Consider the following 24,760-nt stretch of genomic DNA (forward strand, 5'->3'; position numbering starts at 1 on the left):
CCAGGGAAGTCTGTGGGCCGTTTATTTATTTATTAACCTGTCTTTTGGAATACAGTGAAATACCCAAAGGTAGGGTTTATCTTGAGAATTAGGATTCCCACTCAGTCCAGCCTCTTATTTCTCTTCCTTTTTAGAGGTATAGTTATCATTACTATTTTTTTTTAATTGGTACCATTACAGAATTTTTGTAAATATTTGTGTGTATGTATATATGTATAGATATGTGTGTGTGTATATACATATATATAGCTCCCCTTTTAGAACCCAAAACAGGAGTGTCTTTTATATACTGTACTGCACCTTTTCCTCTTACTATATATTTTGGAGATTATTTCTTTTATCATGCAGCAGTGTTCCATTGTAAGACTCTCTAATAATTTGTTTAATCCCCAACTGATGGACACTAAAGTTCTTTCTATGAACCCATTAACAATTAGAGGAATTTTCAAATATGTAAAAATATTAATAGTAAGAACAATATGGTGAGGACTGTTGTACTAAAAATAGCTTCAACACTTATTTTTATGGTTGAAGTTTCCTAGTGAGCCGATTCTGGGGAAAGGAAGCAGGTTTGGTCAGAGGGAGGAGTTGAGGTGTAATGAGTCCCAGCAGAATATCAGGTGACCCTGGAAGGTAAAAAGAAGATGGAATTACCCCTCCAAACTATTCTGATGTGAGGGGGACTGGCCTTTACAGTTTATCTCCAAACTGAGCTTCCCTGACAGTTCAGCTGGTAAAGAATCTGGCTGCGATGCGGGAGACCCCGGGTCCATCCTTGGGTTGGGAAGATCTGCTGGAGAAGGGATAGGCTACCCACTCCAGTATTCCTGGGTTTCCCTGGTGGCTCAGTTGGTAAAGAGTCTGCCTGCGGTGGGGGAGACCTGGGTTCGATCCCTGGGTTGGGAAGATCGCTTGGAGAAGGGAAAGGCTACCCACTCCAGTATTCTGGCCTGGAAAATTCCATGGACTGCAAAGAGTCGGACATGACTGAGCGACTTTTACTTTCACTGTCCGCATTGATCAGTCATTGGATGTGGGTTGCAGGCAAGGTGTCTCCCTTTGGCCCGGGGCAGTCATTAGCCAACTGACTAATGCCAAGACAACCTTGTGGTCTTAGCAGCTGGGATAAGAAGTCTGTTGTTCCTCGAGGCAGATCTGGATGCATTCCACCCACCACACTGAGGATCGTATTTCATCTCCATCCTTTCCAATGCCTCTTACCCTCTCTTCCTCTCCCCATGTCAGAGCCCAGACATCAGATCGTTTTATCCATAGATACTACAGTTCTGCTTACCTTTGAGTAATGTGTTTTTGTAAAGTTTAGATTCACCAGATTGACTGGAGAATGAAGTTTTCTGATAAATGAAATTTCATGATAAATGAAGACACCGTAGAATACAGGAGGGCATTTATTTCCTTAGGAATCAGGTCTGTGTGCTCCTCTGAGCTCTGAGATCAGTTTGTGGTGTGATTTTGAGGGAGTTAGTGATGGACCTAGATGAGTCTAGCACTAGGTGTTACGTTTAGACAAAACCTTGTAGTCTTCTTTCCCTTTTATGGCAGATTTTAATAAAAATGCAAAACAGTTTAATTTTCTTTCCTATCAAGTTTGAATTTGGAAAATGTAAGCACCTAAGCTATTCTGTACCTATTTATTTATTTATGTTTAAATTTAAAAAAATAATAATTTTTACTTATTTATGGCATTCAGGGTCTTAGTTCCCTGACCAGGGATTGAACCTGTGCCCCCCTTGCTGTGGAAGCCTGGAGTCTACCAGGGAAGTTGCTGCCTATTAAGGGAAGAGAGGTCCACCAAGGGGATTGCAGCTTGCAGAGCCTGAGATTAAAACCTCTTCAAGTGAAATTTCAAGGTGTGGTTTGTGTCCCCTGACAACTTTTTGAAAGGAGGATATTATTGTCCATCTTTTACAGATGGGGACGCTGAGACCTAGCCTAGAGTGGTAACTTCTTCAAGACTGCATAGAAGAGTCAGGATTTGAATATAGTTTTTCTGAGCGTAAGTTCATTGTTCTTTCAACTGTTATTTTTGTTGCTGTTGTTGACTGCAGTACAGTTTTATTTCTACTTAGAACTGAGAAATAGGTGCAATCAGGTGAAACAGAAAAATATATGAAATTTAGGTAGGCAAAAGCGATGACTTGGTTTTTATCTCTCAGACCCCTGCTCTTTATGATTTGATTTTTTTTTTTACTTAAAGATGATTCAAAATTCATTGTATAAATACTCTTGATGAGAAAGCTAATCCTCAGAAGTGAGATGCTGTGATCAAAGACTGCATGGTTAGTGGCAAGATGAGGGATAGAATCTAGGACTCCCATTATTTCACTCTAAAGCCTTTTCAGTAAAAAGATTATGTTTAATAGCCAATGTCTAAATATGATTTTAAGTTAGATTTGATACAACTTTTCTTAGTGTCTCAGTTTGATACTCAGTCCCCTTCAGGCAGCAGATGAAGTTGCCAGTGAAGAGAGCAGTGGAATGGTGATGGCTGGAAAACCATCATCCAGCTTTGCATTGACATTGCCGTTTAATCAAAAAATTCAGACTTAGATTCCTGTGTCTTGCCAAACTGAATAGTTAGCTCCTACCTTGTTTGCCCGCTCTTTCTTCTGATCAGTCCCTTGGGACTAGGTTTGCTTGGTATGGATTCCGTGGTTGTCTCAGTCAGTCCTCAGAGGTGTTTGCCTGTTCTGTCCTCATAAGCCACGCTGTCCTTCAGTTCACATTATTTCGTTAAGTACTTGTGGTGGCTATTCCTACTTTCACTTTTATTTTATTGGATTTTTAAGATGCTGGGAAAAAAATGTTTTGAGAGATTTACATTTTTTCTGGACTGAGATATATATTTCTTTGTATTAAGAATGTTCACATCATTTGGTCATACAATGAACTAAACATTTCTCATCCTGTTCTTTCTTCCTTTTGATGTATCTAAGTCATATACTTACATGACATATAGAGCCAAATAGATCCAGAAAACTTTGTTATACAAAAAGAAAATTGAAGAGAGGAAAAAAAATGTGTTGAAAGCCCACATGTCTGTGGCGTAATGACTGAGGATTATGTTGAATTTTAGGTAATTCGCTGGACATCAGTTGGTTTGGTTACAGCTGACAAGTACCATGGAAGACACAAGCTGTTTATCTTAGTTTTGAGTAAATGAATTAGTCTCTAAAAACAGGTCCAGGTTATTAAATAAATACCAGTGATTGAATTATAGAACATATTTACTTACAATGATTTTTTTTTCTTAGTAAATGTTCAAGAAATTTCTGCTGCCTAATTATTACACTGTAACCAGATTTATAGTTTTTGAAGTATTCTTTCATATGCTAATTCTAAATGCATTGAAATACATTTAGGTCAAAACAAGTTCTGAAAGTAATGTATCTTTTCTCTGATTCAAAAATTCATGTTAGAATCTTGTAGTCTTCAGTTGTCATGAATGAATGTGTTTGTTGTATTTGCTAAAGGGAATTGTAAACTTTTAAGGAAAATTAATTTTATCTCTGATCTGAGAATAATTTGTTTCAGTGGAGAACATGTTAATATACCTAGTAAAGTCAGAATACATGTAGTTTTACAATTAAAATGTGTTCATACATTATTAGGTACGTGTCCAGTTTTGTGTTTGTGGCATCTAATTATATGTACCTCACATTATTTCTTCCTTCTTGCTGGTGAGTAGATATGTTTGCATTTTTAAGGACAGAATAACTTTATGTTTTCCAGCAGAAAAGTGTTATTCTCTTAGAAAAGTCATAGAATGAATTAAGAATCTTACAGGAAATAGCCACAAAATTATTTGATTTCCTCTTTTTTAAGAAGATTAATTTTGTTTGGGAATGTGGGGTCTTAATTCCTTGACCAGGGATCAAACCTGTGCTCCCTGCATTGGAGGCACGGAGTCTTAACCACTGGACCCCCAGGGAAGTCCCTTGTACCAGTCATATTTAATCAACATTAGCAGAGTCAGTGCTCCCCAAATTGATATATGAATTTGATGCAGCGCCAGTCATAATCTCAGCAAGCTTTTCTGAAGAAATTTACAATCTAATTTTGAAATGTGTAGAGAAATTAAGAGGACCTAGGCTATCTAAAGGAATCTTGACTATAAGAGCTAACACATTTTAGAGCTGGAAGGAAGTATCACTGTGTTTTGTGGGGGTATAAATTTCTTGAATTCTCTTAGAAGTTAGGCAGGACTAACTTTTATAGATTGGGCTTGTATAAAAATTAAATATATAGACATTTTGCCGTGTCCCACCCCAAGCCAGCTAAGGCACATTCATCCTTCACATGTTGGCTGACTAGTGATGAATTTTCATTACCTTCTGCCAGTGTGTGGAGGGGCCTGGCCCCCACTCGCAGGGTGACGGTGGTATTTGTCTCCCTGTTCTCTCTCACCCCCAACAAAGTCCCCCTCCCCTTGCTTGTAGAGACCTAAGCTTTCTCCTCACAGTAATTTCTTGTCATCCTTCTTGCCTCCTCCTTTATGCCATGGGTTTTATTCTCACACACTCTGAAGGTGCAGTGTATTTGCGTGTGCAGTGAGAGAGATCAGATGTTTATGTGTAACTCAAAAAACCATGGCCTTATACAAGTAGGCAGTTTGTTTTTCCTAGCTAACTGAAAGTCTAGTCTAGAGTTAAAGGAGTGTTTGTAAAGGATGAGCTCCCCTATTTTAAAAATATCCTTGAGCTCTCCTGACACATAGCATCTTAGCAAGGCTGTCTCCTTGTCTGAGGAGAGATGGCAGAGCCAACACCCAAATGTAACTTGACGGTTTTCTCTGCCTCCAACTTTTGAATGTTCTCAAAACCCATTTCCCTACAGTCTGCCTCCAGCTCTGATTTAATACCTTCTTTATCTAGGAGGCTTTTCTATCAAGTCTGTTCTGAGACTCAGGAACACAAATCTATTTCTCCACTTGAGGCCTATAAGACTTTCTGTCACCCCCCCCACCCCCCCCACCCCCACTCTAGACAAGATCTGGACTCTTATTCTCCTGTTCTTTTAATACCATCTTCCAGTCTGACACCAGGTCCTTTGATTATTATTTGTGTGGAAATTATTTCTGTTTCTTCTGTATGTTGCTGGGACCACCCTAATCCCAGGAGTAAGACAGATCAGTATCAGTTAGTGATTGTGACCTCTCACTACAGCTTTATTTCAGGTATTCTTTTATGACTTTTCAACTTTTAAATATTTCACCCAGTAGACACTTGCTGTTTAGATCCAGGATTGTGTATAATTTAAGGTCCTTTGGCAGGGTATATATATCTGGGGGTCAGGACAAGTTAGTTTCTTCAGTCTCACTCATGTCCTTGGAAATACAACACTGAATTTTGAATTCTGGTTCCCCTTCTCCCCCAGGTTGATTGGACAGGTCTTGCCTGATTCCTTAGATGAACAGTTATTATAGCAGATAAGATGATGTACTAGGATTTTCTGGAAAGGATACAGTGATACCTTTGCCATGTTACGGGCAGTTGTTTTCTCTTATTTTAAGGGCTGTGAAATGCATTCTTCTTCCAGGTTTCTTTGAGCTCCTCGTCACTTGAACACCAGAACGTTCCTTCCTGTTGCACCAGAACAGATACAGCTCCCTGTCACACACATATTCCTTAGTCCTGAATCTGTGTATTTGCGTTCTCTTCAAGCTAGGTAGATGCATTGAATAGGAGTCCTCACCTATCGAGAGAAGTCGTGTTCTTTCTTTCTTTTTCACTTTTTGGCCACATCACATGGCGTGTGGGATCTTTGTTCCCCAGCTGCGGACTGAACCTCTGTCCCCTGGAGTGTAAGTGTGAAGTCCTGACGATGGGCTGCCAGGCAAGTCCCCGGTGTTCTTTCTTGATCTCACCATGTTGTGTTACTTGCTGTGAGCTTATTTAGTTGAGAGAAATCTTTGGTGATACATCTTAAAAATGAATGTCGTCACCATGGAGAAGTGAACTCCTTCCAGATTCTCTTTTTGAGAAAGTCACTGGTGGATATGTTATTCAGCCAGTAGCATGTTGTACCCAATTTTTTAAAACTGGCTCAGTGCTTTGTTTCATTTACTAATGTTAAATAGGAATATGGAAATAATTGTTAATGTCATGGTAGTCTATGAACTGCTGGTACATAAAGGATTTTATAAATAAGAAAGGAAGTTGGGATTTTTCCCTCAAATGAGTACCTTTTACTTGTTGTAGCAAACAGATGAAGTTTGGGGAGAAACAAATTGATGAAAGCCATTTTGTTGTTGAGTCGCTAAGTTGTGTCCGACTCTTTGTGACTTCATGGACTGCAGCACGTCAGGCTTCCTTGTCCTTAATGGTCTCCCAGAGTTTGCTCAAACTCATGTTCATTGAGTCGGTGATGCCATCCAACCATCTCATCCTCTGCTGTCCCCTTCTCTTCCTGCCTTCAATCTTTCCCAGCATCAGGGTCTTTTCTAATGAGTTGGCTCTTCACATCAGGGGGCCAAAGTATTGGAGTTTCAGCTTCAGCATCAGTCCTTCTAATGGATATTCAGGATTGATTTCCTTTAGGATTGAGTGGTTTGATTTCCTTGTAGTCCAAGGCACTCTCAAGAGTCTTCTCCAACACTATAGCATAAAACCCATTAATTGGAACGAAAAATAAAAGATGCAGTGTATATAGATTGCATTTGGTAAATGTCATTCATAATTTTTTACTTGCCTCATTTTCTTTCCAGGGAGTGGATTTTTGTTTTAGTTTTTATTAGTTTAAAGAGTATAAGTAGTGGATTAAAGAAAAGACTTTTGCTAAAAGCAACCAGCAATGAGACCATAGATATTAAACTAGTTTCTTTCATAGAAAATGGCTATTCCTTGAAGTGTTTCTGAAAAGTTCCTAGGACAGTCTTAGATTCTACAGTGTCTAGGTTATACACATATCTTTTGTTGCCACTTAAAAATCAAGTCAATCATGGGATACCGTTGCATTTAACGTTGCTCTCGCCGCATCCCCAGGTTTGCCGGCAGGATGGCAGGAAACAGCCTCGTGCTGCCCATCGTCCTGTGGGGCCGCAGAGCCCCGACACACTGCATCTCAGCTGTGCTGCTGACGGATGATGGGGCCACAGTCGCGACCGGCTGCCACGACGGGCAGATATGCCTCTGGGACCTCTCCGTGGACTTGGACGTGAGTGTTTGAAATGCCAATTGTACTTTTTGCATGCAAAAAGCTACTTAACAAAAAATAACACAGTTCCAGAATAATTTTACCTCTGTATTTTCTATGAGATACATTTTGTGTTCAGAATGATGATCAGCATTACTCATCAGAGCTGACTTCTGCTGGTTTTGGGCTTGATTTCCAATTATAATAGCTATCCTACCTGGCTTATTATGTTACATTTAAGATATTTTCAGGAAATTTCTAACCATATTGAAGGAGGTTTCCAAAAAGATACTAAATAACAGTTTTGAGCCTTCTGAGATCAGCGTCTTGAAGAGAGAAAAACTTTGTAAAAATGTACAAAACGTACTTTTTTTGCCTTTATTTTAAAAATCAGTGTGTGATTTTTTTTTGCCATTCTTTACTGCTGTGTGCTCTGCTTCTGGGCACTGTCTGTGGACAGATGCTCTTTTTCCATATTGTAATCTCCAATCTCTGACAACTTCCCCAGGAATTTTTCTGTAAGGAGGAACAGAGAAGATGGGGTGATAGTTGTCATGGAACGTAGAGGCAAAAAAGTTGCTTTTTTAAGTAAAAAACTTTTTAACAGCTTTATTGAGATAAAGTTTGCATCATACAACTCACCCTTCAGAGTGTACAATGTAATGATTTTTTACTCTGTTCACAGAGTTGTGCAGCTCTTACCACAGTCAGTTTTAGAACATGTTCATCATCTCAGCCAGCTAGGTAGTTCAGTGGTTAAGAATCTGTGCTTCCACTGCAGGGGGCTCGGAGTCAATCCCCGGTCGGGGAACTGGGATACCACATACTGTGTGGTGTGGCAAAAAATAAAAAATAAAATGTCAGAAATTGCAGAAGTAGTATTTCATGCGTACTTAGAGAGAGGGAGATAAGAGTAAAGGAGGGAGCCTGTTAATGAAGGTATTGTCTCCTGTACAAAGTGTTATTGCTTCCACTACCTGTAGAGCTATAATTTTGGAGAATAAAACTATAATTGCAGGGAATTTTATAATACATGGCACTAATGAAAGAAGTGAAACGTTATGGTAAAGGCTCAGCGTTGCAGGCAAACAAAGTTGGCTTGAATCTTGGCTACTCTAGTGTCTAGCTGTGTGACTTCAGGCAATTTACTTACCTGTCTCAGGCCTTCGTCTCATCATGTTTAAAATAGGGTCAACCACACAAGGTTTCGGTAAGGATTCTGTGAGGGAAGTTATATTAAGCGGTTATCACAGTGCTTGTACATGGTAAGGATTTATTTAATGAATAATTATAGCATCTCAGGTAATAGAAAGGAAAAAACAAAAAACTTAATTAAAAGAAAAAAGAAAGGCGTGTGGAATGATGTCTGACTATAGAACTAGTGGCCTCAAGGTCCCAGACTGGGGCCTTAGTGTTGGTGTTTAGTCTTAAGAACTGTCTCATCACGTCTTCTAATTCTAAACATCACTCCTTGCCACTGATAACTTGATAACTGTCACTTTTGAACTATGGTCTTTGAGGATGGATTGTTTTTTGATCAGTTGAACAGATTATCTTATATATCTCTGCACTAGTTATATATGAAATGTTTCTTAGTTAATAAATGTGACAAATTTTTATGGAATATGGTGAGATAAAAATAGAAATGCCACATTTTTACTTTTCCTCTAATTACGTTGGTGCTCATTGTGTGAAGCCTCCAAGTTTGCTTCTTCTCAAAACTGCTTTGGCCATTTGGTGTCTTCTATGGTTCTACACAAATTTCATCAAGGTTTTTTCTATTTCTGTGAAAAATACCATTGGAATTTTGATAGGACTGCATTGACTCTGCAGATTGCTTTGAGTAGTATGGACCTTTTAACAACATTAATTCTTCCAACCCAAGAATGTGGGGTATCTTTCCACTTATTTATTTTTCCATTTCTTTCATTAGTGTCTTATATAATTTTTGGAATTCAGGTGTTTCACCTCCTTGGTTAAATTTATTTCTTTTTTTTTTTTTTAATTTATTTCTAAGTAATTTATTCTTTTTGATGCCATGGTAAGTAGGATTGCATAATTTCTCTGATAACTTGCTGTTATAGAAACAACAGATTTTTGGATGTTTATTTTGTATCCTGCAACTTTGCTTAATTTCTTCATTAGTTTTAACAGTCTTTGGGTTGAGGCTTTAGGATTTTCTACATATAAGATCATGTCATCTGCAGAGAAAACATTACTTCTTCATTTTTAACTTGGTTGCTTTATTTATTATTTGTTGCCCAATTGCTCTGGCTGCTGCTACTGCTAAGTCGCTTCAGTCGTGTCCGACTCTGTGCGACCCCGTAGACGGCAGCCCACCAGGCTCCCCTGTCCCTGGGATTCTCCAGGCAAGAACACTGGAGTGGGCTGCCATTTCCTTCTCCAATGCATAAAAGTGAAAAGTGAAAGTGAAGTCTCTCAGTCGTGTCCGACTCATCGCGACCCCATGGACTGCAGCCCACCAGGCTCCTCAATCCATGGGATTTTCCAGGCAAGAGTACTGGAGTGGGGTGCCATTGCCTTCTCCGAACTACTCTGGCTAAGACCTCTATTATGTTGAATTGAAATGCCAAGAGTAATCATCCTTGTCTTGTTCTTGATCTTAGAGAAAGGCTTTTAGTGTTTTCTACATGGGCTTGTTCCATATGGCCTTTATTATGTTGGGGTACATTCCTTCTACACACAATTTGTTGAGAGTTTTTAATCAGGAAAGGAAATTGAATTTTGTCAAATGTTCTTATTGCCCCATGAGATGATTATGTGCTTTTTTTCATTCAGTTATTTTTGTTCATCTTTCTAGGTTTTGGTGAGAGTACAGTCAGTTCTAGTTACTCTATTATGACTGAAAATGGAATTTTCTAGCAAGGCCATGTACATTGAAAATAAAACTAACCATTGGTAAATTTGATTTTCTAGGGAAAAATTAAAGAATTGACCAAAAGCATTTTTTTTCCAGTGGAGGAATATGAAATCTCTCTTTGGAAATGGGGTTGGTTATATGAGAAAACATGCTAGGTGTGTTCTAACCATAAACAATGATGGTATTTTTCTTTCAATTATAATTATGCAAAATACGACTAAGGTGATTTTGATTCCAAAACTGATAGCATGAAAGGTATTAATCATTCTCTTTTCCTAAGCTGGGTATTGACTATGTGGTTAGATGTTTTTTATATCTGGTACATATGTTATAAATATTGTATATGTATAAAATGTTAAGAAATATATCCTGAAATTACTTAAAGCCCTGACATCACCTAAAATAATAGCATGCTGTTTGGTACAAAGTAGATGAATTTGGAGGCTGATTGCCAGACTATTTTAGAATAGTGGGTATTAAGCCATCCTTTCAAAGGCACTATGGCAGTAAATCATTAGTCTGTGCAGATCGTTATTAGTTCCTGATAGTTAACGTTGATACCAGCTTTTGGTAGGGTACCTGTTCTCTATTTTTTGTGTTTGGGATGTCAGTCTAGAGGCTCTAAATGTGCTTTCAGATCATGGAAAGTATTATTTTTAAAAATAAGTGAGGGGAAATTATTTTATATGCTAATTCAGTCTTAACCTGATTTCTCTGTGTAGTAGAGCTCTGTGCTAAACACTGCCCGCTTTAAACCTTGGCAGTAAACCTCTCTGTATACTGGGCAAGTAATGTCACCTCTTGGTGTTCCGCTTTCGACTTCAGAACCATTGGTGGGGTAGTGGTGAGCACTGAACTGGTGGGAGTCACTGTTTCGCTGCTGTTGGTTTTTGGTGTCCTGAGCAGTTCTTCTCAAATCTCTATCTGTACATTTATGCTGAATATTTAACAAGATTCCTAAGAACGACTACTTTAGAAAACATATTGTGTATTTCTAGGTCAATCCTCGAGCTCTGTTGTTTGGTCACACAGCATCAATCACCTGTTTGTCTAAAGCTTGTGCGTCTAGTGACAAACAGTATATTGTGAGCGCATCTGAGAGTGGGTAAGTATTTTCTTATTCACTTTTCTCCTCTTAAGTCTTTAATGCAAATAATACCAGTGTATTGATAAGTAGGGAATTTTATTTTATTTTTTGGGTATCTTTTAAATAAATGTCTCAGTTGTCTCAACATAAAGCTATTTGAAATATGGTTTTCAAAATGAATTTTATCTTTATTAATGATTTTTATAGTACTTTTATTATAATTTATGGTTATGTCTCTGCCCTGCTTTTGAGAAACTCAGAATACCGTAAAAGTTAAAGTATGGTCGTTAATCCCCATGGCATTTTTACTGAGTTGGCATACAACTTTGAGAGTTTTAAGAAACCTCAGTGATGCTAGGTTAGCATAAATTTGGAAGATGAAGTCATACAAAAGTTTGATCAGTTATATCAATGTATGTCAATACGCTAACATAGCTATATCCATTCCTAAGTCTCAGAGCTTGCTTTTGGAAAGGTGGGTCATTGGACAGCAGGTGAAGGGCCTAGAATGGGGGGAATAAGAACTTTTGGGGTGTTTAGAAAATTGTGTGTTTATGAAATACGTTACTGAAGAGCGTCGCGGAACGGGAAGAGAGTGTTTTAAGAAATTGTCCCTTCAACTCTCTATAATTTATGAATTTGAAAAGAACCTTGTGTAACTGAGAAGCAGTATCAGGTAAATTCATATTAGAATGCATATTCTAAACAGATAGGTGAGTTTCCATTGAAAAGTTTATACCACATGGGATATAGGAAAGTGAAAGTTGTTCAGTTGTGTCCGACTCTTTGCAACCCCATGGACTGTCCATGGAATTCTCCAGGCCAGAATACTGGAGTATTCTTCACCTTTTCCAGGGGATCTTCCCAACCCAGGGATCGAACCTAGGTCTCCTGCATTGCAGGTGGATTCTTTACCAACTGAGCTGTCAGGGAAGCCCTATGGCATCTTAAGGAATACCCTAATAATAAGCATCACGATCACTGCATTTTATTAATGTTCGCCTCTGTGAAATAAATCTTCAGTTTATTTCTTTGAAGGACAAGGCATATTGACATTTCTAATTTTGAATGCTGTCTCTTTAGTTTGAGATAAAGCTTTTTTCTTTTGGTCAGTCAGTTCAGTTGCTCAGTCATGTCTGACTCTTTGGGACCCCATGAACTACAGTAAAACTTCTGCAGCAAATGTGGAATCAAAACTGGAATATTGTTTTTAATTTGCAAAGATTTGGAAATCAGTTGACCTTAAGTTTTGTGTTTTGCAGTGCTAAATTTTCTAGCTATGTTGATAATCAGTGGAAAATTGGAATGGTTTAAATTAAACATTTAGTTCTAGTTTTTGTCACCTGCCCTTTTATCTATCACTTAGGCCTGTGCTCTGCTTCATTATTATCCTCACTCTGAGCTTGAGGGTGAGAGAGCAGCCACTCTGGCACAGAGGTAGAGGAGGGGAGTTTGGGAGGGCCTCCTACCAGTTCTGGCCAGAACCACTCCTAAGACTCCACCAACTGACAGGGAACCAGGAAGTGTAGTCCTCCCTTGTGTCCAGAAAGAATGTGGATCAGGGCAAGGGTGGGTAGGCTGGAGGGGAATTTAAGGCGGTGGCTGGGAGGGTCAGAAGTTTTGGTGAACAGTGATAATGACTATATGCTGCTTTTTCTGAAATATGTACATTTTAATGGAAGCTTAATTTTAAACTACCGTGACAAAGTTGAACCATGCTTTTAAAACTCAGATTTAAAGTCAGCGATTATTTTGTTTTATAGGGAGATGTGCCTCTGGGACGTGAATGATGGCAGATGTATTGAATTTACAAAATTAGCTTGCACACATACTGGCATACAGGTTGGTATTGATTTCTGCAACCGGCCAACTCAGCACCCGTGGTCAGTTTAAAAAGTATTTTTTTTTAAACACTGAGTCTCTATTTTTATGTGAAAAATGGGTGGGAATGGGTAATGGGACAGGAAGACTAGAATTGCAGCAGTTGAAATCTTCTTCAGAAGACAGTGTAGTGGGGGAGGAAGACCAAGGAGCAGAGACGAGTGTTGAAAGGTGTCAGCCAGCCGTCGTCACTGCTGCGTCTGCTCTTGCTAGGTGTCTTGGTTACCCAAGTGGGAGCCCCTTTATTGGTTGGGTAAGCGTTCTACATCCTAAATAATGGAATTCACTCTGGCTAAAGCCTTTATGATTCCATTCATGACTGACACAATCCATTAAAAAAATTATTTTTTTCCTTTTTTTGGCTGCTCTGGGTCTTTTCTTGTCGTGGTGCGCAGGCTCAGTGGTTGAGGCCTACAGGCTTAGTTGCTCCGAGACATGGGGGATCTTAGTTCCCTGCCCAGGGATTGAACCTCTGATCCCTGCTTTGGAAGGCAGGTTCTTAGTCACTGGAGCGTCAGAGAAGTCTGACACAATCCACGTTTTGGATGATACCCTTTTCCTTGCTTGTGCAGTTGGCCTTGGGTCTGTAAAAGACATGACCTTTTCACATACCTAACTTAACTCAGGAATTTACAGGAATTTATAGCCTCTCGCCTACATTCCTGGTGAAAGTGAAGTCACTCAGTCGTGTCTGACTCTTTGTGACCCCATGGACTGTAGCTTACCACGCTCCTCTGTCCATGGGATTTTCTAGGCAAGAGTACTGGAGTGGGGTGTCATTTCCTTCTCCAGAGGATCTTCCTGACCCAGGGATTGAACCTGGGTCTCCCACATTGTAGGCAGACGCTTTACTGTCTGAGCCACCAAGGAAGTAACATATTCCTGGTATTCCCCCCCATTCTTCCATAATTGTCAAATTCTTTGTGCTTCAGATTACTCATCATTTACTGCATTGAGTGTTGGGAAAATTGCATTGTATATAGAAAATGTGATTTATAGTCTTAATGGGGAAGGAGAGGGAGAGGAGGGAACTCAGATTTATAGCAGATATCTAGGCCTTTCTTGTGTGGTGTCTCATTTAGCCCCACCCATATTCTTATGCATCAGATAGGAGTATATCCTTTTACATGCAAGGAGGCTGATAGAGTGATTAAATAACTTGCCCCAGTCTCACAGTGAGTCATTCCCATCACTAGGATCTCAGAACAGCTTTACGTGACTCTGGGGACTCTGTTCTTTCAGTTACATCATACTGCTTCCCTTAAAACAAACAAAATAATTTGTTGAGAAAGAAAACCTTTTGTACTAGCACAAATTAGAAAAGCAATGGAAAATGTTTAGAGATGGTTAGTGTGATATAGGTCCTTAGTGACTGTTTCTTGCCCTGGCAGAGCCTTTTAAAAATTGCTTTTTCAATGCTATTAGGGCATACGCTATTTTTTTTTTTTCTTTTTAAAAATTTTTTATTAAGACTGATTGATTTACATTGTTGTGTTAGTTTCAGGTGTACAGCTTTTTTTCTTTTAATTGCTTGTTATTGTTATTGTTTTTCCATTCATATTTAGCTCTGTGATCCATTTTGGATTTTTTCTCTTTTGGCCTCACTTTATGGCTTGTGCCATCCCATGGACAGAGAAGCCGGGTAGGCTACAGTCCATGGGGTCGCGAAGAGTCGGACACGACTGAGCGGCTTCACTTTCACTTTCATGGCTTGTGGAATCTTAGTTCCCTGACCAGGGATTGAACCTGGGCCCTTGGCAGTGAGAGCATGGGGTCCTAACCACTGGACCGCCAGGGAATTCCTAGGACATACACTTTTTATTTAAAGGGCCTATATTACTTTTTTTTTAACCATATGAAGAGTCATTAAGTTTATAAAGAGAAAAAGGATAGTATATCATTTAGATGCATTGACTTTATAGATAATTTAATTGAAAAATTATACATCAATGTCATTCAGACTCATTGGATATAAATATATTGACTGCTATAAAATTTTATGATTGAAAAACTTTTGGCTTACAGTTTAAGAAAAATTAATCAGTGTATCTTCAGTGCCTCCTCTTCACCAGATCTGGTATTTAGGCCTTCTGTATTCCGACTGGCAGTCGTCCCTAAGGAGAAGATGCTTTTTGGCAGATTTACTAGTGTGTGGCCATTGTTTCCTTTGTGATACTCACCTTCTCAGGTCCAGAAGCAGGTTGTTCTTTTATATACGTAGAAATGGTGAACCTTGATCACACTGGCACTTACTGAAATCACAAGGAAGTGCCAAGTTATTAAAAAACTCTTGGGGGCATCCATCTTTAATAATTGGAGAACCTTTTTCTCCATTAAAGTAACCTTTTTTTTTTTGCCCATCTCAAAGTTTCTTGGAAGTTAAATTAGTGTTTGGAAGATGGTTCAGTTCAGTTCAGTCGCTCAAGTCGTGTCCTACTCTTTGAGACCCCATGAATTGCAGCACACCAGGCCTCCCTGTCCATCACCAACACCCGGAGTTCACCCAAACTCATGTCCATCTAGTCGTTGATGCTATCCAGCCATCTCATCCTCTGTCGTCCCCTTCTCCTCCTGCCCCTAATCCCTCCCAGCATCAGAGTCTTTTCCAATGAGTCAACTCTTCGCATGAGGTGGCCAAAGTATTGGAGTTTCAGCTTCAGCATCAGTCCTTCCAAAGAATACCCAGGACTGATCTCCTTTAGGATGGACTGGTGGGATCTTCTTGCAGTCCAAGGGACTCTCAAGAGTCTTCTCCAACACCACAGTTCAAAAGCATCTATTCTTGGCGCTCCGCTTTCTTCACAGTCCAACTTTCGCATCCATACATGACTAGAAAAACCATAGCCTTGACTAGATGGACCTTTGTTGGCAAAGTAATGTCTCTGCTTTTCAATATGCTACCTAGGTTGGTCATAACTTTCCTTCCAAGGAGTAAGCATCTTTTAATTTCATGGCTGCAATCACCATCTGCAGTGATGTTGGGGTCCAAAAAAATAAAGTCTGGCACTGTTTCCACTGTTTCCCCATCTATTTGGCTTGAAGTGATGGGACCAGATGCCATAATCTTCATTTTCTGAATGTTGAGCTTTAAGCCAACTTTTTCACTGTCCTCTTTCACTTTCATCAAGAGGCTTTTAGTTCCTCTTCACTTTCTGCCATAAGGGTGGTGTCATCTGCATATGTGAGGTTATTGATATTTCTCCCAGCAATCTTGACTCCAGCTTGTGCTCCCTCCAGCCCAGTGTTTCTCATGATGTACTCTGCATAGAAGTTAAATAAGCAGGGTGACAATATACAGCCTTGACGTACTCCTTTTCCTGTCTGGAACCAGTCTGTTGTTCCATGTCGTGTTGCTTCCTGACCTGCATACAGGTTTCTCAAGAGGCAGGTCAGGTGGTCTGGTATTCCCATCCCTTGAAGAATTTTCCACAGTGTATTGGGATCCACAATAAAGCAGAAATAGGTGTTTTTCTGGAACTTTCTTCCTTTTTCCATGATCCCGCAGATATTGGCAATTTGATCTCTGGTTCCTCTGCCTTTTCTAAATCCAGCTTGAACATCCGCAAGTTCATGGTTCACATATTGCTGAAGCCTGGCTTGGAGAATTTTAAGCATTGCTTTACTAGCGTGTGAGATGAGTGCAATTGTGCGGTAGTTTGAGCATTCTTTGGCATTGCCTTTCTTTGGGATAGGAATGAAACTGACCTTTTCCAGTCCTGTGGCCATTGCTGAGTTTTCCAAATTTGCTGGCATATTGAGTGCAGCACTTTCACAGCATCATCTTTCAGGATTTGAAAGAGCTCAACTGGAATTCCATCACCTCCACTAGCTTTATTTGTAGTGATGCTTTCTAAGGCCCACTTGACTTCACATTCCAGGATATCTGGCTCTAGCTGAGTGATCACACCATTGTGATTATCTTGGTCGTGAAGTATCCATAGACACATGTAATATGTACCATATAGTATGCATGTGGTATATGTATCGTAGTATGTACTATATATCTGGAGATATTGCTGGAGAAATTGAGCATCCTACTAAGCTTGGTGAATGTATGTGAATCAAGTATCTTAAGTAAACATTTAAAAAATTTTTTTCCTTCTAGTTCTATCAGTTCTCTGTTGGAAGTCAGAGAGAAGGAAGGCTTCTGTGCCATGGTCATTATCCTGAAATCCTTGTGGTGGATGCCACCAGCCTTGAAGTGTTGTACTCCTTAGTCTCAAAGATCTCTCCAGACTGGATCAGCTCCATGAGTATTATTCGATCCCACCGAACACAAGGTCAGTGTGCCCTTTAGGAATTTCTGCACTATGATGAGCTTACTATAGGATTCTATAGTGTATCAAATATTAATATACTTGCTTATATTGTATTCTTCAATTTAAGAAATAGCGACTCTCATGATTTGTGGTCTGTCTCTACTTTCATAAAGGAGTCTTTGATTGACCTAAGATTTAACGTGTTAGATTGTCTCCATTCCAAGGAATAAATCACTAGTTTTTGGCAGTCTTAGAGCATGTCAGGAGGAACCATAGTTTGTGTATCTCTTGGGCCTGGTTTGGTTACTTGCTATGAAGAGGCGTAGGAAGTATTTCCATTTTATGTGAAGGGAACGAAAAGGGAGGGGATTATACACAATTCAATTGAATGACTGTTCCTGGTAAGCGCTTGATGTGTAGTTAACATTCGACATATATGAGTGTGTTTTCTCCATTTCTGTTGAAACTGGCAAAAGTAATTGTTGGGGAAGAGGATAGTAATACTGAACATTGAATGTGTATTCGTATGTGCCTTTGGTGTACTCCTGTAAGCCCTCCTGATGAGTGCGTGGTCACATGCTCTGCTGTAAAGGCTGGTCTGTAACTATTGTCACCATCGGCGTGAGACTTCATGTACAGAGTGCTCCCAGCATTGGCACATGCTTAGCATTTCCATACAGTAACTGCTTCTCACGGTGCTCGGTGTCACAGCTACTGCCGTCATAGGATGTGTGGATGAGGAGGCGGGTGAAGTTTAGCGTGATGGAGTCTCCGTTTATGGTCATAGAACAAGCCTGTGGCTTCCTGGCGCCCAGACGGACCCCGGAGCGGTTGCTTTTACCACTGGGTTACGTCGTGTCCATTGGTGAACTGCCTTCCCTGGGAGTTTTCCGTAGCTTTTTATTCAACAGCCATGCCACAAATATTTATTGAGTGCCTACTCTTTTCTAGGTGCAGAGGATTGAACTACTGGCAGGACTGGAATTCTAGGAAGGGAGGATGATATATAAACAATGGCAGTTTGGTGTAACATGTGAAAAGACAGAAAAATAGTACAGAGGCTAGAATTAGCAAAGGCAGTGAAGGGGCTTTGAGGGCAGCTAGGAAGGCTGCCCAGATTCAATGAAGTCTCATCTAAGCCTTGAGAGGTGAAGAGGAGTTTGTCAGACATGGGGTTGTGATGTTTCTGGCAGAAGTAGTTTGTACACAGGTACATAAAGCCTTGAGGGCTTCCCAGGTGGCGCTAGTGGTAAAGACCCCTCTGCCAGTGCAGGAGACGTAAGAGTTGTGGGTCTGATCCCTGGGTCGGGAAGATCCCCAGGAGGAGGAAGCGGCAGCCCACCCTGGTATTCTTGCCTGGAGAATCCCATAGACAGCGGAGCCTAGTGGGCTATAGTCCACGGGGTTGCATGGAGTTGGACATGAATGAAGCGACTTAGCACGCGCACACATAAAGCCTTATGTAGGAATGCGTGGGAAATAGCCATCTGTGAAATATACATGCTTGTATTATGGTCTGAACAGGGTAGAATGCAACTTTAATGGAAAATGTTGTGCTGTACATACAATTCTAAATGTTGTCCATTTATAACGTCGCCACCATACATATTTTCAGTCTGCTTTGCCATATTCTAGTGTGTGGAGATTTGAGGATTTTGAGTTTATTGGTATATTGCACTTTTGCTGTAATTGACATTTATGAGCAGTTCTAGCTTCTTTATACAGTGATCATAGAATTGTAATCAGTGCATTTCAGCACTTAAACTTGCCTAGGGAACCAGGCAGTACAAATAAAGTTTTTACTGAAAGATAGTAAGCAATTCTTTTCAATAACAGTGATGACTAATCTGTACTGATGGGCTGAGGGCTATACCTGTGGTGTCTTAATTCTCATAACACCTTATTAAAGTAAGTGCTATCATTATGTTATTCATGTATATTCGCTTACAGATAAGCAAATTGAATTTAAGGTAGGTTAGTTCAGTTATCCACAGTTCAGTGGTTAATCAGTGAAGAAAATGTGATTTTTAACACATCCCTCCATTGCTCTGGAGCCTGCCTTAGACTGCTTTCTAAGGCCCCGCCTCTCAGAATTCATGAATATCACTGTGGTGCTGTGACTTTTCTGTCACCCGAAGCTGATGGATTTAGATTTTACGTCATGTCTTTCTCTTGATCATGGTCTATGGAGAGTGCAGTGTGCAGTAACTTGTCTAGAAGGCAGGTGAGGTGGGTGGGAAGGAGGAACGGTGTGCCCTGAAGACACGATACGAATGTGCTTCCCCAGGATAAATAAAAGTGAACGTTGAGGAATAAGAGTTGTTTTTTAATTTTTAAAATTTGTTCTTAAAAAGTTTTTTAAGGTTAATTGTTGACGTGGTAATCAAGAATATTTGAAATTATTAAAGCCTACAAGTTAGAAATAAGAAATCACGCAGCTTAAAACAGGTTTTCTTTGAATTCCGCGTTTGATCATCTTTATTAACCTGTGTCTCAAAATCTGGTTTCTGTTATTTCCTAAAACGTAGAATTAGGTTTTCATGCTGATTGTAAAACATGCTGTTATTTAGTTTCATTAAAGCAAACCATGGTCCACGTCACCGCTGTGACCATGTTCCCATGTAGAAAGCAGTCGTACTACGCTGGTAACCGGCTGCTTCTTCCTTCTCGGTTAGAGGACACCGTGGTGGCACTCTCAGTGACGGGCATCTTGAAGGTGTGGATTGTCACCTCGGAAATAAGTGACCTGCAGGTGAGACAAAGGAGGCCGGACGTGAGTTCTCTGTTCTTGTTCTTGAGGAGTCTTACATGGTAGTCATGATAGGCTGGAAGAAAGAAAAAGCTTTCCTTTTCCATACTTATTGACATAGTGCAGAAGATTCCCCTAGAATGCTATCTCTGTACATGAATTATTGTTTTCCCTTTTGATGGTAGACATCTGCTTTATCAAGGATACAAAACAGAGAAACATATTGTACAGAATATGGAGTAGAGAAGCATAGAAGAGGCTTTTCCTCAGCTGCTTCTGTTTAAATTGAAAAGGTAGCTTGCTTGAGGCGGGCGGAAAAAAACAAACCGCTGCTAAAAGGGTATGAAGCCAGTCTCAGTCCTCTGGGTTCCTTAGACTTGAATTCCTTCTTGCTTTTTATCAGTGAGAAAGGCAGATCAAGTATCTGGCAAGAGATCCTAATCTCGTCTGTTAGGGAATTTTTAGACATTGAGTCTGGGAGAAACTGGAGGAAATTATGTTTTCTTTTTTTTTTTAACCTACAAGCTTATGTCAAAAACTGACAGAAATTAAGATTAACTAACATTTTTAGCATCTGTCATTGCCAGTGATGACATTCTGACTCTCATTAGTCTGTTAATCTTGAGTAGCTTTGTAGCAAATACGCTGTGCCCACGTGACGTTAGAGTACATTTTGGCTGCCTTTTACTACCTTAGTCCTCAACATGAGGGGCTAAATTGATGAGCACATCAAGTGATGTCTTTATTTTGTTTTGTTTTCTTTATCATTGTGTGATAATTTAAATTGACAATCCTGCCAACCCTAAAGTTTTTACAAATGTTTCTCTTTTCAGGATACTGAGCCAATATTTGAGGAAGAATCCAAACCGATTTACTGTCAGAATTGCCAAAGCATCTCTTTCTGTGCGTTCACACAAAGGTCACTTTTGGTGGTGTGCTCCAAGTATTGGAGGGTAAGATAACTGTACATAAGTAACAAACTGCATTTTTGCCCTTCAAGATTTTGGTTTATCAGCCTTCTAAAGATAATTGTAAGGAGAAACTTGGTTTAGAGTGTTTTAAATATTTGGTCTGTTTTTGATATACTCTGAGGTATGGGATCTGGCTACATCGTTGCCTTTTTTGGGTTTGGTCCATAGAGTGACTCGGTCAGTGTCTGTTAGTTCTTAGTTTTCGTGTCTTGCTGCCATGCTCTTCGTTGTCTTGTCAGTGCGGCATGGGCAATGGCAGTGAGTTTTCTGAAAGTTGGGACGTATCTTTGTAGGTTTTCATCCCCAAGTGCCATCCTTTTCTGACGTCTTGGAGTCAGGAAGGTCTTCTTTGGTCACTTTAGAGCTAATGGTGAAAGGTGCATATTGCTTTTCACATCGCTAGACTTTAATGTTTCCATGATAGAAGAAGAGCCAGCAAGTTTTGATTACTTACCATAGTGCCTACCATATTTTCCAAAGCTTTCCATGTGTTGTTTGGAAATAACAATCTGAGGGGTGATATATTGGTTACCTAAGTTCCGTCTAGTCAAGACTATGGTTTTTCCTGTGGTCATGTATGGATGTGAGAGTTGGACTGTGAAGAAGGCTGAGCACCGAAGAATTGATGCGTTTGAACTGTGGTGTTGGAGAAGACTCTTGAGAGTCCCTCGGACTGCAAGGAGATCCAACCAGTCCATTCTGAAGGAGATCAGCCCTGGGATTTCTCTGGAAGGAATGAGGCTAAAGCTGAAACTCCAATACTTTGGCCACCTCATGCGAAGAGTTGACTCATTGGAAAAGACTCTGATGCTGGGAAGGATTGGGGGCAGGAGAAGAAGGGAACGACAGAGGATGAGATGGCTGGATGGCATCACCAACTCGATGGACGTGAGTCTGAGTGAACTCCGGGAGTTGGTGATGGACAGGGAGGCCTGGCGTGCTGCGATTCATGGGATCGCAAAGAGTTGGACACGACTGAGCGACTGAACTGAACTGAATCCTGTATAAAACATTACTTCAAAAGTTAGTCGTTTAAAACAACAAATGTGAATCATCACCCAGTTCCTGTGATCAGGAATCCAGGCATGGTTTAGCTGGGTACCTCTGGCCCAGGATCTCTCACAGACTGTGATGAAGGGGTTTTGACTGGGACGACCACCCCGTCCCAGGGCTCACCTTGGCGGGGGCTCAGCTTCCAGATTTACTCATCTGCTGGTTGACAGTTGTCAGGTCCTGCTGACTGTGGGCTGGAGACCCTAGTTCTCTGCCATGTGGGCCTCTCCATTAGGACAGCTCACAACACAGCAGCTGTCTTTCCTCCGAGTCGGTGAGCAAGAGGTGTGGCCGAGACCCTCCCAACCCTGGAGCTAAGATTGCATCCCCTCTGCCGTGTTCAATTCTCTAGAAATGTCACAGGATGCAGCCTGCACTCAGGAGAGAGGCTTCCACAAGGATGGAAAACCAGGAGTTGGCCCTCAGTGGGGCCACTTTAGAGGCTACTTTTCACTCTGGGAATGGTGGCTTTGCCCATTTTATAGATGAGGCAACTGAGGGGTGAGGAGGGTGGCTGCTTTGGCTAAGGTTATACAAGTGATGGTGGTTGTAAGTAACGGAGGTTACATGGCTCAGGCAGCCTGGTGGCGGCCGCCGCTCTCATCACTGCCATGTGGTCCTGCGTCAGAGGGGAGCCTCACCACGGAAGGGCTGCATGGCTGCTGTTTGGGAAAAAGCTTGGAGAAGAAGGCTAGCAGCTGCTCAGCTGTGTTCACTATCTGGGATTCTTCCTCTGTCTTAAAGTTTAAAGCACATTCAAATAAAAGTGAAAACAGACTGCAGGAGGATACAGTGAAAAATAGGCACCCCTTCCCCCCCAGATAGGTCTCTTCCCCTCCCCAGAGGCAGTAGCTAACACCAGTTTCTCGTGTGCCCATTGTAAGTCTTTTATATCCACGTGAGGGCAGCTTTCTCTTAAATGCACACACGAGAGTAAAAGGACAACCCACAGAATGAGAAGAGAGCCATGGTATGCAGCATGATGAGAGACTCTTCTGTTACCAACAAAAAACAACTCCTACAGATCAAGAAGGAAAACGCAGGCAACCCAATGTGAGATAGCTACGAGAGCAAAGCCGAGTAGACAGTAAGTATGTAGACAGGCACTGAGTTTCCTGACTCATCAGGGACATGCATACACACACAGCGTGTGGGCGTGCCGCAGCCCACCAGCGTGGCTTGCTGAGACTTGTTGCTGCTCAGTCCCTAAGTAGTGCCTAGTAGTGCCCCCGTGGACTTTGCGATGCCAGTCTTCCCTGTACTTCACTGTCTCCCAGAGTTTGCTCAGGTTCATGTACGTTGAGTCGGTGATGCTAATCTGACCATCTCATCTTCTGCCAGCCTCTTCTTCTTTTGCCTTCAGTCTTTCCCATCATTAAGTTCTTTTCCAGTGAATCAGCTCTTCGCATCAGGTGGCCAAAGTCTTGGAGCTTCAGCTTCAGCATTAGTCCTTCCATCAGTCCTTCCAGGATTCAGGGTTGATTTCCTTTAGGATGGACTGGTTTGATCTTGCTTTCCAAGGGACTCAAGACTATCTGACTTTCCCAGTTAGTTATTTCCAGAAAGCAGTTTTCAATTTTTGTATGGTTAAATTGTCATATTTTATTGTATGGTTTTAAAAATGGTTGATGATATGTTCTAAAAGTCTCAGCAAAGCTGAGACTTTAAAAAATTTTTTCTTCCTAATATTTGTATGGTTTTATTTTATATACCTTGGAATCTTTAATCTGAAATTTATTTTGTGTGAATTGTGAGCCATAGATCCAATTTTATCTTTATTCCAATGGATATCAGAATGTATCCTGCAGTTCCTAACGCCATTTGTTGAATAATTCAAATTTTACAATAATTCTTGTACCTTCATAATATACTGTATTCCTACATTTTTTCTAGGACTTGTTTGTGGACTTGTTGATTTGTCAGGACTAATTCATGAACTGATATTGTTATTATTTTTGATGGTTTCGTAATTTGTTTTAATAGATCATAAGGCTGGAGGGCTGGTGTCCGTAATTCTCTCTTGGACTTTTCTTGGCTATTCGTGTAGTACTAGTGTGTTTCTGATACATATTATAGCAAATTATGGTGAATTCGGCTAGGGTTTGTTCTTGTCTCAAGAGTGTCTGCACAGCAACTTCATTGTTGTTTCTTTAAAGAAAAATAAGATAAAAACTCGACCATTGAATTACTCATTCCTCCTGGGGAAATTTTTTAGCAACACAGTAGGTACTTCTCTCAAACACTGAGTGTGGTGGGAAATTCTGCTAGCTGTTATCAGATGAGGGTCTAGTCCTAGCTCTGTCGGCTTACTGGACGTGGGACCTTGAGCAGGTGCCGTAGCCCTCATCTGTGTCAGGGTTTGTTTTGTCTCCTGCCTGCACCTCACGGCTCTGGGCTCTTTGTTCCCTGCCCAGGGGCTGAGAACTCACACCCCTAGCCGTGGAAGTGCGGCGTCATCAGCCGCTAGACTGCCAGGGAGCTCCCTGGGTCCGCTTTTTGTCTCTAGGGATACCTGCCTGCCTGCCTCCTGCAGCGACTCTAAGAGCAATGAGAAAATGATTGTAAAGGCATTTTGCAGACTTGGACGTGTCTTGTAAATGTAAGGTCACAGAAGGTCCGGAGTTTGTGTTGCTGGTGAAATTATAGGATGTGGCTATTGTATGAGAGAGTTATTAATAATAAAACTGAGTCTGCTAATGTCCTGTTTACACTATTGTAAGACGT

The 24,760-nt window shown here is 40.6% G+C and overlaps 1 protein-coding gene across 3 annotated transcripts in view; it reads left to right on the plus strand.

Moving 5' to 3' along the window:
* WDR7 (WD repeat domain 7) overlaps positions 1-24,760 on the plus strand; it is a 354,279-nt gene that overhangs the window by 14,586 nt on the left and 314,933 nt on the right. For all 3 annotated transcript variants that reach the window (XM_018039552.1, XM_018039554.1, XM_018039553.1), the window contains exons 2-7: positions 7,005-7,176; positions 11,035-11,141; positions 12,887-12,965; positions 17,110-17,284; positions 19,939-20,015; positions 20,846-20,965. In XM_018039552.1, coding sequence (XP_017895041.1) covers positions 7,018-7,176; positions 11,035-11,141; positions 12,887-12,965; positions 17,110-17,284; positions 19,939-20,015; positions 20,846-20,965 — 717 coding nt within the window. In that variant the 5' untranslated portion in view covers positions 7,005-7,017. The remainder of the gene's footprint in view (positions 1-7,004; positions 7,177-11,034; positions 11,142-12,886; positions 12,966-17,109; positions 17,285-19,938; positions 20,016-20,845; positions 20,966-24,760) is intronic.

Source organism: Capra hircus, chromosome 24 (assembly GCF_001704415.2).
Source record: "Capra hircus breed San Clemente chromosome 24, ASM170441v1, whole genome shotgun sequence".
Classification (NCBI taxonomy): Eukaryota; Metazoa; Chordata; class Mammalia; order Artiodactyla; family Bovidae; genus Capra; species Capra hircus.